The sequence below is a fragment of the Lycorma delicatula genome, chromosome 11 (genome assembly GCF_047948215.1).
Source record: "Lycorma delicatula isolate Av1 chromosome 11, ASM4794821v1, whole genome shotgun sequence".
Taxonomy (NCBI): Eukaryota; Metazoa; Arthropoda; class Insecta; order Hemiptera; family Fulgoridae; genus Lycorma; species Lycorma delicatula.
In genome coordinates, this window is record NC_134465.1 from 18,064,080 (window position 1) to 18,083,629 (window position 19,550).

The 19,550-nt window shown below is 28.3% G+C and overlaps 1 protein-coding gene across 1 annotated transcript in view; it reads right to left on the minus strand.

Moving 5' to 3' along the window:
• The window catches only part of LOC142332474 (fat-like cadherin-related tumor suppressor homolog), a 170,340-nt gene that overhangs the window by 137,762 nt on the left and 13,028 nt on the right, over positions 1-19,550 (minus strand). Inside the window, exons 4-5 of the mRNA XM_075378920.1 lie at positions 4,485-4,546; positions 31-186 (exon numbers count right to left, since the gene is read on the minus strand). Coding sequence (XP_075235035.1) covers positions 31-186; positions 4,485-4,546 — 218 coding nt within the window. The remainder of the gene's footprint in view (positions 1-30; positions 187-4,484; positions 4,547-19,550) is intronic.

The window sequence follows — 19,550 nt, forward strand, 5'->3', positions numbered from 1 at the left end:
TATAAAACCAAATAATCATTCAATAGTAACCTGGAATAATGGTGCTTCCTGATGTCTAGTTTCTGGAATTACTATTTTATAAAAAGTTTGTTCGAATTCAGGTGCATGGTCGTTTATATCATCCACTGATACTACAACTCTTGTTGTGGAAGATAAAGCAGGCGATCCATCATCACTAATTGTTACCTAGTAAATATTAAACAGAAAAAAATACAAAATTAGTGTTTAAGTTAATTAAATAAAAATTGTTATTCAGATAAAACCTAGTAAAATTATTTTATTTAACATCATGGCAATTTTTGTTTAATATAACATATAACCAAATAAATATAATCCTAAAATTGCTAATAAATCTGTCTATGAATAAACATAATATTTAATCTTACATACAGTAAATTATTTGGCTATATCTCTTTAAAAACAGATATTTATTATTGATAGTGTTTGAAAGCACACTTTCAAATATAAAGAAAATCTGCAATGATCGACACACTAATTTACATCTCAAATGACCCAAACCTCCATTCATTTCTGCAGCATAATACACACACACACTCTATTTAACATGTCCAATTCTCTGGAAGCTCATATAAAAGTTGACACTATAAAATATCTTTCACACAGAAATGTATCAGCATCTGGTATTCTGCCTAGTGGCAGGTCCCTTATGAAACACCTGTCTTCATCAACTTCTATTCCAAACTTTTTTCTTCATTCCTTAGTAGTTTCTAATCCTCATTTCATTTATTAACTTCATCCTTTTCTTCCTCAATTTTTTTTTCCATCTACTGATCCTTCCAAGCCAGTTGTCAAGATTCCACTTCCTCTAAGCATTATCCTTTTATTTAGTATACTAAATTCTTTTGTGTACTTCTTGCATAAGTACTCTTTCTTCTTTAATCCAGTTCATTATTTCATCATTCCTTATTTTATCCATCCATCTTACTTTCTCCATCCTTCTCAATATGCAAAACTCAAAAGTCTTAATCCATACTGTATTAAGACTCATGGAGGATTGTATCCTCCATGTTTTACTTCCATAGATAGCATTTGGCTAACCTCCTCCTCCTCCTCCTTAACTCCAAGTCCAGGCTTTTACTAGATAATAATCTTTTCTTCTTAATAAGTGTTTCCTTTGCCATTGCTATCCTTTCTTTTATTTCCATTACACTTTTACAATCCTTTATCACCATAGTCTTCAAATATCTGTTTCTATTTTTCCTTCAATATTCCTTACCACTAAACCCTGCTTGTTGTTTATTTTTTTTACTTCCATTTCTTTATATATTTATTTTTTTCCTATATTTATTTTCATTTCTTCCTGTTCGGCTGTTAACATTATTTGAAGTGCATGTAAGTTTGCTATGAGATAGAATTAGCAAACTTTATGCATCTTATTTTTCAGTAATCTTGTTTTATCATCTTATTTTTTATGCATTAATCATCCCATAGTTACTCCTTTTCTTTTTTCTAATAAATTCCTTATCACACCTTTAATGTAAATATCAAACAATGTTGGTAAGAGGCAGCTACAGTATTCTTGACTAACACTTCAACCTAGATTCACCCAGTCAGTTATATTCTTATTTATTTTCATTGCTGATAATTGCTTCTTGTATAATTCTTTAATTAACTTCTTCTGTCTTTCCATTCTATTATTTTCTCTTTAAAAATTTCCATAAATTTCTCCCATTTGACTTATTGAATGACTTTTCTAAATCTATGAAAAATGATTCGTTCCTCTTCCTCCCCATAAATGTCTCTCTCCAACCATCCTTAGTATCCAGTGGCATCTCTGGTTACTTTCCTTTCCTGAAGCCAAACTGTTCCTCTCCTGCATTCTCTTCCATTACTTTTACCAACCTCCAGTTTATAATTCTTAACAATATTTTAGTGGCAAAGCCTGTTAAACTTATTGTTTTGTGTTTTGTAAATTTTCTGGCATCAATTTTCTTCATTACTTCAATTTTCTTCATTAATTTTCTGTCATTACTCTTCACAAAGTTTTCAGACCATTCTCTGATATGATATATCCTATTACATAGGTGAACTATTTCTTTCACTCCTTCCTCATTTAAAGATTTGTAAAATTCTACAGGAAATTCATGTATTCCAGTGGATTTTTTATTCTCCATTTCTTTAATTGCTTTACTGTACTTCATATTTTAATAACAATGGTCTTTCATCCCTCTTTAGCTAATTCCCTTCCTTTTATATTTTTAGTTTATCAGGTTTGTTTCTTTATCATATACATATCCTTCACATATTCCTTCTATATTTCCCTTATTTATTCCTTCTCATGTAGTATTTTACCGCCCTTATCCTCAATTTCACTCACTTAAATAATGGATACAAAAGTACACTCAAAGACTAATTTTAAACACAAATAAAAAAAAAATTACACAAGCAATAACAACAGCAGCATCAGTGATTGAAGATGATCATAATGTAACTGAAAGCACTGTTATGAGTTTTTAAGAAGTTTACTTTAAAAAATCTAGCTTAACCCCCCCCCAGTAAAATTAAAATTTTTAATTTTAATTTTTCTCAGTAAAATTTAAAATAACTTTACACAATTTGTGATTATTTTAAGTAATATTTTAAAATTACTCTGCATTAATATGGTAAAAAAAAACTGACAACATTGTTGCAGGACTTTCCAGCCATGCGGCTTTTTCTGATGCACAGCTTACTCACAATTTAAAATATTTATCATTTTATTTAAATATAACATTTCTTGTTTATTTAGTTCAATGATTCTAACTAAAGTGCATGCGCGTACCATATTTCATTCATGTGAGTGTGGCAGTACTTACGGCCACTTTCATTACTTTTTTACACTTTAAATATTATTAATTTATTTAATTTTTACCACTCAACTGTGATGTTACACACAGCTGGTGCCAGAAGCTAAACAGAAAAAGAAAGAAAGACGACTACAGCAACTGTACAACAGTGCTAAACTAGCACTCCTTGTGTGAGAAGAGATACTAATGACACACTGTATCCACTTAGCCACTAGTTTATTTAGAACACTTTTTAGGGTGGGGTTGCAATTTTTCAAAAACGTTTTTTGGAAATATTATTTTTTAATTGTTAACAAATGTGCCTAAGAAAAATAAGACCTTAATTATGTGAAATCTCAAGATACTGAGGATGACAATGCTCTATAGCTTCACCCCTTGACCTTTTAAGTTGAAAATTTAATGACTTCAATATCCCATATACAGAAGTAATCTAACCAAGTTTGGCCAAAATAGGTCACGTAGTTCTGGAGATATAAGGTGATTTAGAGGCCAACACCCTATACACACACAAACATGCACATGAAGATCCGGAAAACTTCCATCTGTTTTTTTGGATTCCTTAGGTGTCAAAACGTAAAGATCTGGTGAAAACCGCATATGCCCAAATTGGACTGATTACCATACTTTACCTTATATAACAATAGCTGTGCTACAGCAATAGTTGGAAGTAAAAACAAATTATATATTTTTAAAATCCTTCTTTCAAACATAATTTTGATATCCCACTTTAATCAGTTTTAAATAACATTAAACAAAATAAATGGTGTTTCCCTATATGAAGTTTAATTTTTTCTGTGACTTTTTTTTATTCAGTGTAGTATGCAACTCATATATATAAACTATTTCATATAAATTAGTGCAGCCTTTTAGAAGTTAGAAGGGCATATAAAAATAAATAAATATATATATATTTCATATATGAACAACCAAAAACTTTTGACTTAGTTGGGTAAAATTATATTACCAAATAATATTAACCATAATAAAAAATTAAACACCATAAAAAATGGTGATTGCATAACTAAAAGATTCTTAAAAATTTAAGAACAGATTAAGTTCTACAGTGGACAGAAAATATGAGGTGAACTTAGAATTACTGAATGTAAAATATGGATAAAGAAAGATTACAAAATCACACCAGTGAAACAAAGTAAAATTAAAGTTGAAAATTTTGTCAATTTAATAACTTATCAAAATTTCATCATGATACGTCTTGTGGTGAGTAGATATTTATTAATTAATTATCTTAATCAAAGAAATATATTTTTGTCATTGGTTTCATAATTAAATGTTTTTTTAAGATGTAACACAAATAAAACCTTTTGTCAACTTTGATTGCAATACCAATTATACTTATTTAATTCAATAAAATAGTACTTGTTTAACACAGAAGTTGTTTGTTTGAAGAAGCTTGATTAGGGGAAGAGAAAACTTTCAAGACGGAGTTTAATAACTGACTTTGAAGACAGAGAGAAGAATATATACTTCCCAAATAACTAATGTTTAAGATAAAAACTTACAATGCTAACTTAACAATGTTATATACGCTAAGTTTTAATATTTCCACAGTAGTAAAGAGTGCTTCTATTAGATCAACTGAACAATCGTGGTCATGTTACTTCACATGACATATAACTTATAAAATGAATTTTAAATGAAAAAGATTTAAGGAAATACCTCCAAAATATGTTCTGATTGACTTTCTCTATCAAGACGGCGGCCAGTAGTCGTTATTAGACCTGCAACAAAGTAAAATAATCATTCATTTTTTTAACAAATATTTTGTGATTTAAATATTTTTTTTATTATTAATTTTAACTTATTTTATATGCCACAAATTATATAATCATCTACCTAAAACAATCTAATGGCTCTTTACCATCTAAAATATCTTCTTAACAACTCGCTTAAAAAAAAATATTTTGTTTTGCAGACCAGAATTCTAACTACTTGTATTAATGAATTTTTAAATATTAATAAAAAGAATTTTCTGAATTTCTGCATCTCAATTTAATTTGTACATAAATACAAGCTATTCCACTAAAAAAGAACACTATTTTGGGAGCTCATTCTAGAGCTAAAAAATAAGAAAAAAGTCACATGAGCATAAATCTAGAAATCCTTTGTTTGGAGTTTACAGTTGCCAAAAGATTTCACACTCATATTTCTGCTGTAGTTAATAATTATGCAGTATTAAACTTTTTTTTTGTTAATTATGTTAAAAAAAAATAGTGTATTTTTATATTATTTGATCTGAAAATTTAAAAAAATTCTCATAACTGCATTTCTAATATATATATATTTTTAGAAGTAAATAAAAAAATTCAAATTTAAATTTTAGGTTTAGCATAAAACTACTTGTTAATGACTAATTAACAAATAAAACACAGCAACAAATTATGCAGAGAATTTAATTCTGGGAAAATGGCAAACACAAAGTCAATAAAAACAAATACTAGTTAAAAAGAAAAATTTGACTTCGAAGTACAAAATTAGTTTGGTTGGGTAATTTATTACTGTGATGTATATTATGTAAGTGTAAAAATGTAACAAATTGTAAGATAATGATGATCTTCATTTGCAGATTTCTTTTTCTGAAAATTTTTGAAAACTCTCTGCACCATATAGAGCTTCTAGAGGTATTACTATCTTGTCTTTAGTTCTGTACTTTTGGAAAGAGATTTCTTGTTCTATATACATATACACCCTTTGTTAACTGATATGTTATTTCCATCTTCCATACTCTAGCTTTCACCCCTGTTTTTTCTAAGACATCTGATTCTGTGTTTTAATTTCTCCTAATTATTAAAATTTTTGGATTGTTTAATTGTTTTTTCATTTTTGGTTTTAATTATTTGAGTTTTATTTTTGCTATTTGAGAACCCTTCTGTTTTAATTAATCATTTTTTTATAAGAATTAGTAAAAAAAATTACCTTTTAACTTTTTATTTTTTAAGAGAACTTAAATATAATATTTACTGATATCAATAAATAAGAAAGTAACCTTCCAGGTTACTTTGAATAATTGTTTTATTTTTGTAGATGGATATGTATGTTGATAGGCTTTGCTTTTTCTTCTTTTAATTAGGATATTTATGATTAATTATTTTACATTTTCAAACATTAAAATATATTTATTATTTTGATAATAATATTTGGTACTATTTTTAAATTCTTTTAAGTTATTAAGATTAAAGAAAATGTTAGTAAATTATTCTAAATATTCAAGATATTTTTTATTAAAATTTTTAGAGTTCACTGCAGGTAGAGATCAAAGAAAAATAAAAAAATTTCTCAATCTTTTCCTTTAACTGTTTATAATGAATATTGCTTATTAGTACTTTTCATCTAACATCAAAGACAGGAAAAATGCCTAATTAAAGATTTATTTTATATTACAATTATTGTAAATAGGATAAATGTAAATTATCTTAAGCCTTTTAAAATTGGTTGGGTAATCTTAGATTAAACTTTTAACATTTTTATTATTTATCTATATGCTGTGGGAAAAGTTTCTACCAGTCTGTTATTGAATAGGTTCTTACTTTGACTGAACAGCATCATACTTTGAAGGAATTCCAAAATCATATTCAGGAAAATTTACAGTACTGTTGACAGTGTTTTTTCATTGACTAGCTTAACATCGAACTGTGTATGAAATGTCAGAAAGTTTATGCATTTCTGTGGATTTGTCTGCCAAATTTGATTACTAGTGTGCCTTATTCTGTAAATTGAATGCATTTGGAGTTTCATCAAAAATGATCAAAGTATTAAAAAATCTGTTGCAGGAACCAATGTGGTAAATCTGAATCATTTTTTTAAACTTATAATAAAATCAAACAAGGTAATATATCCTAAGTCCTCTATTGTTTGTTATGTTTTTAAATTACATCAATGACAATGTGGAAGGAGGAATAAATATTAATGGTAAAAAAATAAAATTGATAGCACAAGCAGATAAATTGATTTTACTGTTGAGCAATAAGTTAATATTACAAAAGATGATAGTAAAGTATTGTCAAAAATGAAAATTGACAGTCATTCTGAATAAATCAGGCATTGTTATTTTTAGAAATCGAGGAAAGATTACTTGATATGAAAACAGTTTAGTCATGAGAAAACAAATTTCAGCCAACAAATATCTGAAGATGGCTTTGTCAACAATAAATATTTATTTTTGAACAAATATTCTTACATTTGTATATCAATTATGTTCACTTGTGTAATGTTAATGAATAAGCGGCGATGTTCCATTTTCTGGTGATGTGTCTGGTACTAAAAGAAAAATCTGTTTGGAATTTTTAGAGTACCTTTCTGTTTTTTTTTATGGAAAGTCAAATTAAAGTAATGTCTGAATGAATTCAACTGGATATATATTGGTAAATTTTGAAAAATTGAATGGAAGTACAGATTTAGTTTGATTGAGCACTTAATTATTACTGAGTATATTACATACGTGTAAAACATGTAGCAATTTGCAAGATAAAATATTAGCAGTATTAAAGTACATAATTATGTGATGAAAGATCGGTTTTCTGATTGGCTGAATCATTTATTTTGTCATATTAATAGATTTTAAGTTACAAAGAATGTTTAGTTATTATAAACCTCTCCAACAGCCTATACATTCCCAGCAAAAATACTGAGAGTTAAGGATTGATAGAGAATGTAAAGAAGTCTAATCAGATTACTCAAATAAGGTCAAAATCCACGAAGCGTTGTGATGCCCACAATGCTTAAAAATTTTTCTATAGACTTTTACTGTTAAGAGAAAATTGCAAAAGTTTATAATCTAACCAAACTTAACCTATGCTTGCTTCACTTGCTACAAGGTCAAGGTTAGCAGCGAAGCAAGCATAGTTTAAGTTTGTTTAGATTATATTTATAATTTTATAAATATAATACGTTCATATGGAGTTCATGTGTAACTAAAAAATATTGTTTAATAAAGTATCTAGCCTATAGAAAAATGTTTAAGCATTGTGGGCATATAATGTATTTTGACCCTCAAATAATATTACACATCGCAAATAAAATTTGTGAAAATAAAATAAAATAAAATGAAAGTAAAAATAAAATTAAGTGAAAGAATATAATATACTGCGAGAAAAGAGATTTAAAAAAAATAAATAAAAACAAAGATAATCAACTAATTGAACTGGACATTCAATTTGATTGAAAGAGTCCATACTACAGATCTATAGCAGTGGTTTCAAATGGTTAACTTAATCAGAAAACAATTGCATACACTGTTGCCATTTACATAAAGTTTTCGTATATTATTACCAATTTTCACTCTCATTTTCCTTGGGACAGTGCATCTGTAGTCAAGGATGTTTATAAAAAACAGGAAAAAATGATTGAAGTGAACAGTTGATTAGAATGGTACATTATTATAAGCTTCTTTTTAGGAATTGAAAGTCATGAACCGACCTTACAATTATATTAGGTAATGCTTGGTTTAGTGGAATCAAGAACTACCTAGTTTATAAAAAAGATCTCCCATGCAAGCACATAAGTGCATTGTATATACAAAACAGAAATCTGAAGTGAATATACCCTCCTTGGTAGGTTCAAAATTATAAAAATAGAGGCATTATCTTCTTTAATAGATCTCCTCAAGAGTTGAAGGGGTTTAACGAAAGGATTTAAAGGCAAAGGGTTAATAGAAAAAGCTTTCACTAATGCTAAAAAAATTTTAGAGCATGATTTCACTAAATTGAGAGTGAAAAAATCAAGTCTTCTTTTTATTCATTTTCTTTGTTATCAGTTTTTATTACGTTTTTACACAATTTAATCCTTATTAATTAAGTATGTTGATTGTGCATAGAATATATCAAGTAAAGTTGAAGTAATACTAAAAATAATTGTAGTATTGAATATGCATTGGAAAATTAATTAATAAAAAACAGTAATATTTATTCAAACATGTAACATGCAATACTAAAAGAATATTTATATAAATTGACCTGCTGAATAATAATTAAATTAGAATTAATAAACTAATTAATCGGAAAGAGTCATAGTAAAACCTTAAAAATGTCAAAGTGACCCTAAAAATGTTAAAGTAAATATAAATGGATTAATTGCAATCAACCATTTTGAGGGTACATAAATTCATACAGCATATATATATTTACAGAAAGTGTTAGTAAATGAATGTACAACAGTGTGTATGTACGTGATACAAAAAGGAAAAGAAAATTTCCATAGCATATATTTCTGGTAAAGGCAGTAGTAATTGTTTCTGTTGAATATTTTACATTATACCAGCAATGCTAGTTTTTGTTATGTTTATGAAAGAAAAAAATGACTTTGACGGCAAGTGAGAGATGCAAAAACAAGAATGATCTGTAACTTTTTTTACATATATGATATATTCTGTATTCTTCTAATACAGAGCAGTATCACTACTCTGTTCATCATATCCATGAATATTTACAACTATTCTTCAACTATCATCCTCCATCATATTTTGAGGTGATTTACATTTCAATTTGTATGCAGAATTATTCTTCTTTTATTTATGACAAACAGATCCTACAACTTAGTAACTCTTCTAATGAGATATGACATCATAATGATAAGAGTGTTCTACTACAGAATTCACTACACGTCATCTAGGGAAGTCAATGAAAATAATTTTTTTACTTGATTTTTTATCAAGTCAATGTTTTTACATTTTAAAAATATTTTCTGTTTTTATGAATAAAAAGTTATGTTAAATGATAAGTGAAATAAATTTGAAAGATTATATTTGAAAACAGTTTTATTTAAAATCTAAACAAAAAAAGTTAATCTAAGTTAAAAAAAGTTAACTTGAACTCAAGTGTGAAAAAAATCGTCATTAGTAGATATGGCAGAAAAAAAAATATATGTATATAAATTAAGTAAATAAATAATGAAAAAAAAAAGAAATTGTAATAAACATTAATTGGCTAATAAACACTATAAATTATTCATACTAAGTTAAAAAAAAAATCAAAATTTTGTAATTTTAACAAATAAACTTTCCTTCAGTTTCTAGTTACTTCTTAGACTGACTGAGATAAAAAGTACATAAAAATCAAACTAGCAATTAAAGCTGAAGAACACTTAAAATCAATTCTATTTTGGTTTAAAAAAAAATTATTTTTTTGGCTTCTGAGAAATGTAATATCAATGAAAAATAAATAAATCAATGAAATTTATTGTTTTATAATATTTTCCCGTAATCTTTCTTATGGCTGTAATGCATTAAAATTTTTTTAGATAGATATAAGTTGCAACAATCATAATTTATTTCACAAAAAAATATTGCTTATTATGCATCCTGACCATGTGGTGAACAGAGTGAAGGTTTTTACTAGTAGACATTGAGTAAGACCTGCACTTCAGTTAAAAAAACAATTTACCCAGTAAACCGGTCATGAGATGTTAATTATTCTTAAAAATGTCATTTTTTAAGTGACTAATTCTTGTGTCAAAGTACTTATAATAAGGATCAAATATTTATTAATTAATTATCTACTCTTATTAACTGTTTCTGATTTTGATTAATTTTTCATTTTGAAATAATCCTCTGAATATTGTTTTCTGTGATTTCCATTGAAACTTCCAGGAAAATGCACTCCAGGAAAATGCACTCCTTTTTGTTATCTATCATATCACACACCATAATTACAATTCCTAAACTTATTTATATAACATATAATTATGCTATTAATTTTATTCACTCTACAGTTGTATACCCAATTACTATTTATGATTAGAATAAATAGTTTTTATTTTATTTAATAGAAAAACTTCACTCTTCAACTTCCATAGCATGCCTACCATAGGGTAGTTATTATTTTTGAAAACTGTTATGTAACTCTCACAAGTAAATTTTGTATTCCATGTTAAGGCTAATTACTAATATTTGGTTATGTCAATTAACTTACAGCAAAGAAAAAAAATTATGTACATTATTTATAGAAAATAGTGAAAAGAACACATGAAATATGTAACACATACTTTAATCATAAATAAAAAGTAGGACTCATAATTTATGCTCGGAAGATAAATCTACAAGAAAAAATTTCAAAAAATATAAATTTACACTATCATGAATTTGTTATATTCATATAAACCACAGTTAGATAAGAAACTCAATAAAACTCTGATCGAAGAAAGATTTAAATTTTCAGTCCTAACAGATAGCATCCAATGAACATGATAAAAACACATACCATAAAAAAAAGTATATTTGAGTTATATACTACTACAAAAAAGTTAAAAAAGATCAATCAAAACTTCCTTAAGTTATCACAAAAGTGTATGTAGTATCATGAATAATTAATGTAAAATATACTTTTTGCAGTTCATTTTTTAAAAGTTACTACAAAACTAAAGTTTTAACAAGAACTTTTTTCATCTTATTTTTGTTAATAAAAAAAAGCTCTGAGCCTTTTAAAAATAGATACTGTATTACCATAATAGGAATAATAATAATATTAATGATAAAAATAAATTATTATTAAAAACTAATAACAAAATTATAAATTTCCTTGATGAAGTATAATTAATTTATATAAAAAACAAAGTTAATTTGTACTGTTTTTGTTCTTAATAAGTGCTGTTTCAAGCTATCTTTTTTCAAGCCTCCGGAACCACCATAAGGTATTACTTCAGAGGATTAATGATGATATATATGAATGTAAATGATGTGTAGTCTTGTACAGTGTCAGGTTGACCAATCCTGAGATGTGAAGTTAATTGAAACCCAACCACCAAAGAACAACAATATCCATGATCTAGTATTCAAATCTGTATAAAAGTAACTAATCGCCTTTATTAGGATTTGAACCTCAGAACTCTCAACTTTGAAATCAGCTGATTTAAGACGACAAGTTCACCAGTAGACCAACTGTAATCTATTATCATTAACTAGTACAAATTAATAAGTTCAACAACCAAATGAAAAATATAACTTTTAAAATAAAGAACCGAGTAGCATAATCTTTAAGCTGAGCTCTTGCAATTATTGTAAGCATTGTTTATTTACAGCAACGATATAATCTTCCCATTAACCATTTGAATCGAGAATGAACACTTTTAAGATATTAGTTCTACATTAAATCTTTTATTTTGTTTTCATATGCAATGCCCTTAAAAAATCAATCCAGGTATATTTCAATAAAGCTTGCCATATCTCTCTAATTTAAAATTACTAGGATATAAGTTATGCCTCTAAAAAAATCCTATCAGAAGTAAAACAGATGACAGAGTAATATCATCACAGAACAATTCATTGTAAAAACCTCTTATTTTTTCCAATCTCTTGTATCCCCACATTTTTACTGCCTTCTTAGTCATTCTTTTTCTTTGTGTCCAAGTGAAAATCTACACAGAAATCACCCCAAATGTAATATTTCACAAGACTTCTTCGACTCTTAACTTCATCTTACAACATAATAACTTAAAAAGCATAACAACCTAACATAACGTTTCTGTTAAATGCTTGCTTGGGCACTTATCTTTATTTTATTTTCACTTCTGTTAATCTTCTGTTAATATGTAAGAATCTAAGTATCTTTATTGCTGTACTCATTCAATATTTTTACTCATTCAATAGTTTAGTTTTCAAATATTCTTATTCATTCAATATTTGGAATGAAAATGAAATTTTTTTTTTTTTTTTTTAATCAAGTGCTCGCTATGAACATGTACTATATTTGCCTCAATAAGCCTTCTTTCCATTCACTCTATTTGCGCAGTCCACATTTACAACTACTTTTTTATAACTTATTTTTATTCACCAACCGTTACTTTCATCTTTTATAATTTTCTCTGTTTGTTCATACATTACTTCAACTATATTATCTTCATACAAACTAATTAGTATGCACAGTTTTATTAAAAGCAAATTCTATGGTAGTAATTTCTGATAGCGATTATTCTATCATTACTAAAAACTATCTTCCGTACAGTTTGCCACTACTTTGATTAGAATGATTCCAACACTACTTCTTCCTTTTCTATTTCTAAATAATACACTGAACATTATTACTGCTGTTACACTAACTTTTTTCTTCCCATCGCACTTAACTTATCCTGATTATATCCATTCTGTTTATTTTTATCATTTACTTTCCTGACTACAGATATAACAGGAAAGTATATAGATTAATAATTTTTTTTTAATTTGTCTTTTTCAAGTTTTGTGACCTAAGGAAACATGGAAAAAAATTTTAACAAAAAAAAATTTGTGAAAAAGAAATTATTCCAATGCTCCCAAGCCCAAAAATCTATTTTTGTCAGATGAACATTAATACATATGTACGTATGTCTGTTGGCGTGTATTTGGTCTTATAACTGGACCCTATTGACTGATTTACCTACCTTTTGGAGGGGGGAATGTATTAAATTTTGATAAAAGTTGGAAAAACGGGAGAGGTATTTAGGCCAAAATAAAATTTCAAATATTTACTTGGGTACTTTAGTAAAAATATTTTCTTATAAAAGTTGAATTTATTTTTATAAAGATCAGAAATCACCAAAAATGTTTATTTAATACTCATCCACTCTCCAAAAAAAATGTTTTATTCTAAAATGTTTTATATTTTTATTCTTTTAGTTATGTCATGCTTCGGAAAAGGAGATAATGGGAGTTTTTTGCATATATATTTTCTACATGATAGCTTTCAAACCACTATAACAATTTTTTTGCCACCCCACTATCCACGGTAACAAAAAAAATTTTAAATTTAAATTCAACTCACAAGTTCCCAATGCATTTAAAATGTAAAAATCTTAATGTTTTGGTAGCCCTACACTTTAATATTTCTTGAAAAAAATTAGCCAAAAACTTTCATTCCCTTCTTAGAAAATTACAACTTTGTTTATTTAGAATTATTGCTATATCTCTGTGTTTTTTTAAACAATTTTAAAAAGCTCCTTTTTAAATTTATTATCACTCCTTACAGATTATTTCATTTAAAATTAATTTTACCTAAATGCTTCCCCTTGACTACGGGAGCCCTCAAAATAAAAAAAGAGGATTTTTACAATTTCAAATTTTTAATACAAAAACATATTTTGTTAAACAATAAATAAAGGAACTAAAAACTGTTTTAACTATGATTTTAATTTATTCAAAATCATGTTTAGTAAATATTAATTATTAAAAAAGGGGGCTTTTTGCACAAGCCGCAAATTTTCAAAATATTCACATATTTTTCAAAATTATCATTAAACATTTTTGATACTTTTCTATTTTGCTGAGAATCTTCCCATCAAAAATTAAAATTAAAAAATTTAATCAAAATTGATTCAATTATATACTCAATTTATTCAACTGAAAATCTTTTTCAAAAATGGATTGCACAACTTGACAGACATGGTTGGAAAAATTACGCAGTTCATTGCCAGCTTTTTTAAATTTTCAAATTTGCCTGCTTGCAAAAATGTTGATACATTCCTTGTCCCTCCTTGTATCTTCTTTCCATCTCTTGCTGACCTGTCAAGCAGCTGACTAAAATAATTTTTCATGTTGCTTTTCCCAGAGATTTGAATTAGAAGTGATTTTAACTCCAGAACATTTAATAAAAGACTGTACTATGATCTCTGGTAATTTCTTTTTTTTAAACTTGCTTTTAATATGTTTTTAAAAAGTTTAACTTTCAAATTGATATTGGAGAAATTAAAAAAAGGATAGTTTTCTAATCATCTAAATTGTAAAGTGTTTATATGAATTTGAAATTACTTCATCTTTTTTTATAATTAATTCATCACATAAGCTCAAGATTTATGTTGGGAATATGATATGAAAAAAACAAACTTAACCAAGATTGAACCTTTCTGAATGAGAAGCAAAGATGTTATCACTCAATTGTAGAGATCGATATAGATAATATCAAATGATAAAAATATAATTTCACGTAAATGAAGTACTAAATTCAGAAATTTATATAAGCGCTTCAAAAATTCATTAATAATTGAAATGAATTTCCAGTTGGTTATTTTTAAATTACAGTTACAATCAATTTATAGAGGATTTATTACATAGTAATCTAAAAGAAAATACTGAAAAACTTAAGTTTTATTCATTAATATAAATATAAAACCAAACATTTGCAATATTCTGTAACATAATGTATTAACAAATTAAACAAGGTCCATCAATTTCTATTATTTTATTTTTAGAATTTTTTTTAAACTGTTTAATTCATATTTTTGTTCCTGTTATATCTAATGCTTTTATTGGCTTTTTGTTGCAGATACATTTAAAATACTGCAAAGTAAAATAATTTGATTATTTTTTAACAACCAACATATTAATTAAATTTGGAATAGTAAAATAATCTATTTCTCTTTGAAACATACTTTCTACATTCACATGGTACAGCAGGCAATATACAAATGAACATCTACATAACGTTGACTGTATTGATAATAAATGATATTCAATATTGATAAATTGAAACTCATCTCATATTTGTGAATTTACATACAAATTGGATTATGTAAATTTAGTGCTCTAGTTTAGATATGACCATGATCATACATTTTGTAGACTTCTGAATTATAATCCAAGTTATATTAATTGATTATTTTATTTGAATATATTAATTAATTTTAAACTGTTTTATATGGAACTGATCGTTAATTGGTTGTATATTTTATTTGACCACTTCTGACTTTCATTTAACTTACTACAATTTAATTAAAAAAATAGCAATTTAAATAAATTAATCGGTAATAAGAATAATTTTTAGTTAATTGTATTCTGTAAAATACACACATACACACACACACACACACACACACACACACACACACACACACACACACACACACACACACAAATATACATTAATCATAATTACAGAAAAAAATAACCAAAGACCTCCTTTACTATTTAGCTATTACCAAATGACATTGAAATTAAAACTAATTTTTTAATTTAATATGATATTACTATTTTAATTTGTGTTATCACACCTGATCTTATTTGATTTGAATAAAATGTACACTTAGTTTGTATTTTATATATATATATATACACGAGAGCTATTCAGAAAGTAAGGAACGTTTCCACCTGACGCCACCAGGCGCACGCCAATAGCGTATGTATTGGTGTGCTCGTGCTCGGCACCTCTGTCAGCGTCCAGCCGTGACAATGGGAACATCTCCACACTGCCCGTTTTTTTTATATACAAATTTGAAATGTGGGCTCCAATCAAAAATCCCGCCAGTTGTGAGGTGAGATCTGTGATTTTTATACTGGTGGTTATACTGTATTGTAGAATAACAAATTAATGTAAGTACTGTTCGGGAAAAAATGTTAGTTTCTCAACTTTATTCCACATTTCTTGATATACAGAGAGTCCCTTGGATGCCACAAGAAGAAGAAGAAGAAGAAGAAGGGAAATAAAAAGAAACTCCACAACCCAGATTCCTCTTCCTTCCTTCCTTCATATACCAATATAAATAGGCAGGCAACCGCCTCCAACTACTACATGCAACACTCTCCAGGAAGGGAGAGCATTAAACTATCCACTAAACTAGGCCCTGCCAGGCACATTGCTACTAGATTAAAAGCAACTATCCCTGAAAGGCCTTCAGAGGATGAACTGAAGGGAATTGCATTGGGAGGATATGTGATATACGGCTTAAGATGTGCTATACATTCTATGTGAACAGAAAATTGGGGTCTGGATTGCAGTATCCAAAGAAGAATAGTTGGATTCTTCTAATAAACAATAAATTCAGCTTGTTATTATGAAATGATTCACCAGTTCATGGTAAAGATAACCGAGGATGAAATTAATGATCAGATTTCAACAAAACAGCATGACTGTGCATACAGCCAGGCAGTCCATGAAATTTCTGTAAGAGGTTTTCGGAGATGGAATCCGTTGTAAAGATATTTTGTTCTTTGAACTTAAGCTCACAGAATTTTTACTTCTGGGGTTATGCAAAAAGTAATGTCCAAAGAGGAAGCAACCTCCAGGAATTTCAAAATGCTATTCATGATCCAAGAACAAGAAGAAATCCACACAGATATGTCTGATTTTTCATAGAGATTACTAACAACAAGTTCTGTGAGGTAAGTTGATGTTACATATCGTAAGACAAGTGTATAGTCACTTTTCAAACAAACTGTATAGTAGTTAAAATTTATTAAACATTTTTAGACAGTGTAACTTTTCCAACTGTTTGAATAGTTTACTACTGTAAAAAGTAAATTTGCAAACAGAGAATCAATTTAAAATTTGGCAAGCCAATAGATTATTTGTGTAGAATGAAGGAGAAAAAATATAAATTGACAATGTGTGTGTTTGCATAAAAAAAGTCTAACCCCACACTCCTAAAGAAACCTATTGTAGCTACAGTGAAAAACTCTTTTATTATTTTTTTTATTCCTTTAAGTTATATTTAAATAGGCTTTTGATTTCACTTAATTCATTCATGTTGATATTTAAGTTCTCTTATTTGGAATAGACAACAAAATGACATTATTGAATTCTTTAAAGATTAGAATCAAATATACTAAAACAAATTTGAGTACGCTAAACTACTTGAGCCAACCTACAAGAAATTATCAGTACTCATTGCATTGTTTTTGTTATTATTATCTATAACATAAAAATCAATGTCTCCATAATTGAATTTCCTGGTCAATTAATAAATCAAAACATTATTTTTCAATATATTTAACTAGGGTATGCCTAAGCTGATATAGTGGTTAACAGACTGATTTCTAAATCAGCTGGTTTGGAGTTCATCTCTCAGCAAAGGTATGGCAGTTTTTCATCTGTCATTTCATTAAACTTATCAAATATGTATCTAATATATCAAGGAGAACCCTTCCTTAAATTGATAAGTAAAAGATGTGCAATACATATTTATTAAAGAGACATAAATCTTTTCAATAAAAAGTTTTGGTGCTTACCATATTTAAAAAAAAAATATTAGTGTTTAATACAATTAATAATGAATTTAATGAATATACGAGATGCGACAATAAAGTAATGAGACTGATGTGAAAAAAATGTTGCTAACCGTTTTAGTCATATTTAGTGTTGTCTCCTTCAAAGTAGTTCCCCTCTGATTGCACACGCTTCTGCCATTGATGGTAACATTTCTGGAACTCATCTTCTGTAATATCCTCCAAGACCCTCATCACAGCTTTTTGGACATCTTGTGTTGTTTGAAAATGGTGTCCCTTGACCGCCATTTTGACTCTTAGAAATAGAAAAAGTCGCACGGAGCGATATCTGGTGAATAAGGTGGCTGTGGTAGTACTGAAATTTGTTTTGAGGTTAAAAATTGCTGTACTGACAGGGCAGTATAGGATGACGCATTATCGTGATGCAGAATCCAATTATCAGCAATGTTGGCACGGACACGAAGAACTCGTTTACTAAGTCTTTCTAAAATTTCTTTGTAGAAATATTGGTTAACTGTCTGTCCAGGAGGCACCCACTCTTTACGAACTATTCCCTTGGAATCGAAGAAGCACACAAGCATGCATTTCACTTTTGACTTTGACATGCAAGCTTTTTTTTGGTCTGGGCGCTCCCTTTGAGCACCATTGCCAACTTTGGCGTTTTGTCTCTGGATCGTATTGAAAAGACCAACCTTCATCACCAGTGATAACACGGCTCAACAAATCTGGATTGATTTCCGTTTGCTCTAACAGATCGGCTGCCACATTTTTCCGTGTTTCTCGCTGTTGTGTGAGATTTTTGAGGACCATTTTTGCATAAATCTTTCTCATACCAAGATCTTCAGTTAATATTAGACGAACCATTTCTCGATTGATGTTGAGTTCTTCTCCTATCATTTTCACGGATAATCTTCGATCAGATCGTACAATTTCACGCACCCTGGTCAAGTTGACATCTATCTGTCCGTGAGGTTGACGGTCGTCCACTGCAGTCTTCATCTTTAACATTCGTTCTGCCTTCACTAAAACTTTTATGCCACCGAAAAACTTGAGCTCTTGACATAACCTCCTCTCCAAAAGCCTTCTGAAGCTTAACATAAGTTGTCGTCCCGTTTTCACCCAGTTTAACGCAAAAAGAAATGGCATACCGTTGCGCAATATTTTGCGGTTTCATTTCTGTGACGAGAGACACAAACACGTGTTCACTTATTACAATACAACTCATGACTGAGCAGCTGCATCAATGTGCCACTTGGACTAGAAGTAGCTTATAAACCAAGGTCAAAGATGGTGTGCCTACGCAAGCTGCAAGGTTGCCACATCTTGCAAAGAAAAATCAGTGTCATTACTTCATTGTCGCACCTCGTATGTATATATATATACACACACACACACACACACACACACACACACACACACACACATACACACACACACACACACCCACCCACACACACACACACACACACACACACACACACACACGCACACACACAATAGCAGACCCGGCAATGCTTCGTTATTGTTAGATTTGAGTATATATATATACATATAGATTAAATGAACACAACTGAAAGTTTGATAAAACATTAACAAAATGAACATTACAGAACTTCACAAAACTTAACGTTTCCCTTTTCCCCAGTTCCTTTTCCAATTTTCCCTTTTCCTATTTTAATTTTTATCATATTCCCTTTCCCCATTTCCCTAATATTCCCAATTCCTCTTTCCATTTCCCATTTCTCTTTCCCTTTCCCCCTTCCACACCAATTTCTTTTTTATCCTTTTCCCTTTCCATTTCCTTTTTTTATCATTTTCCCCTTCTTCCC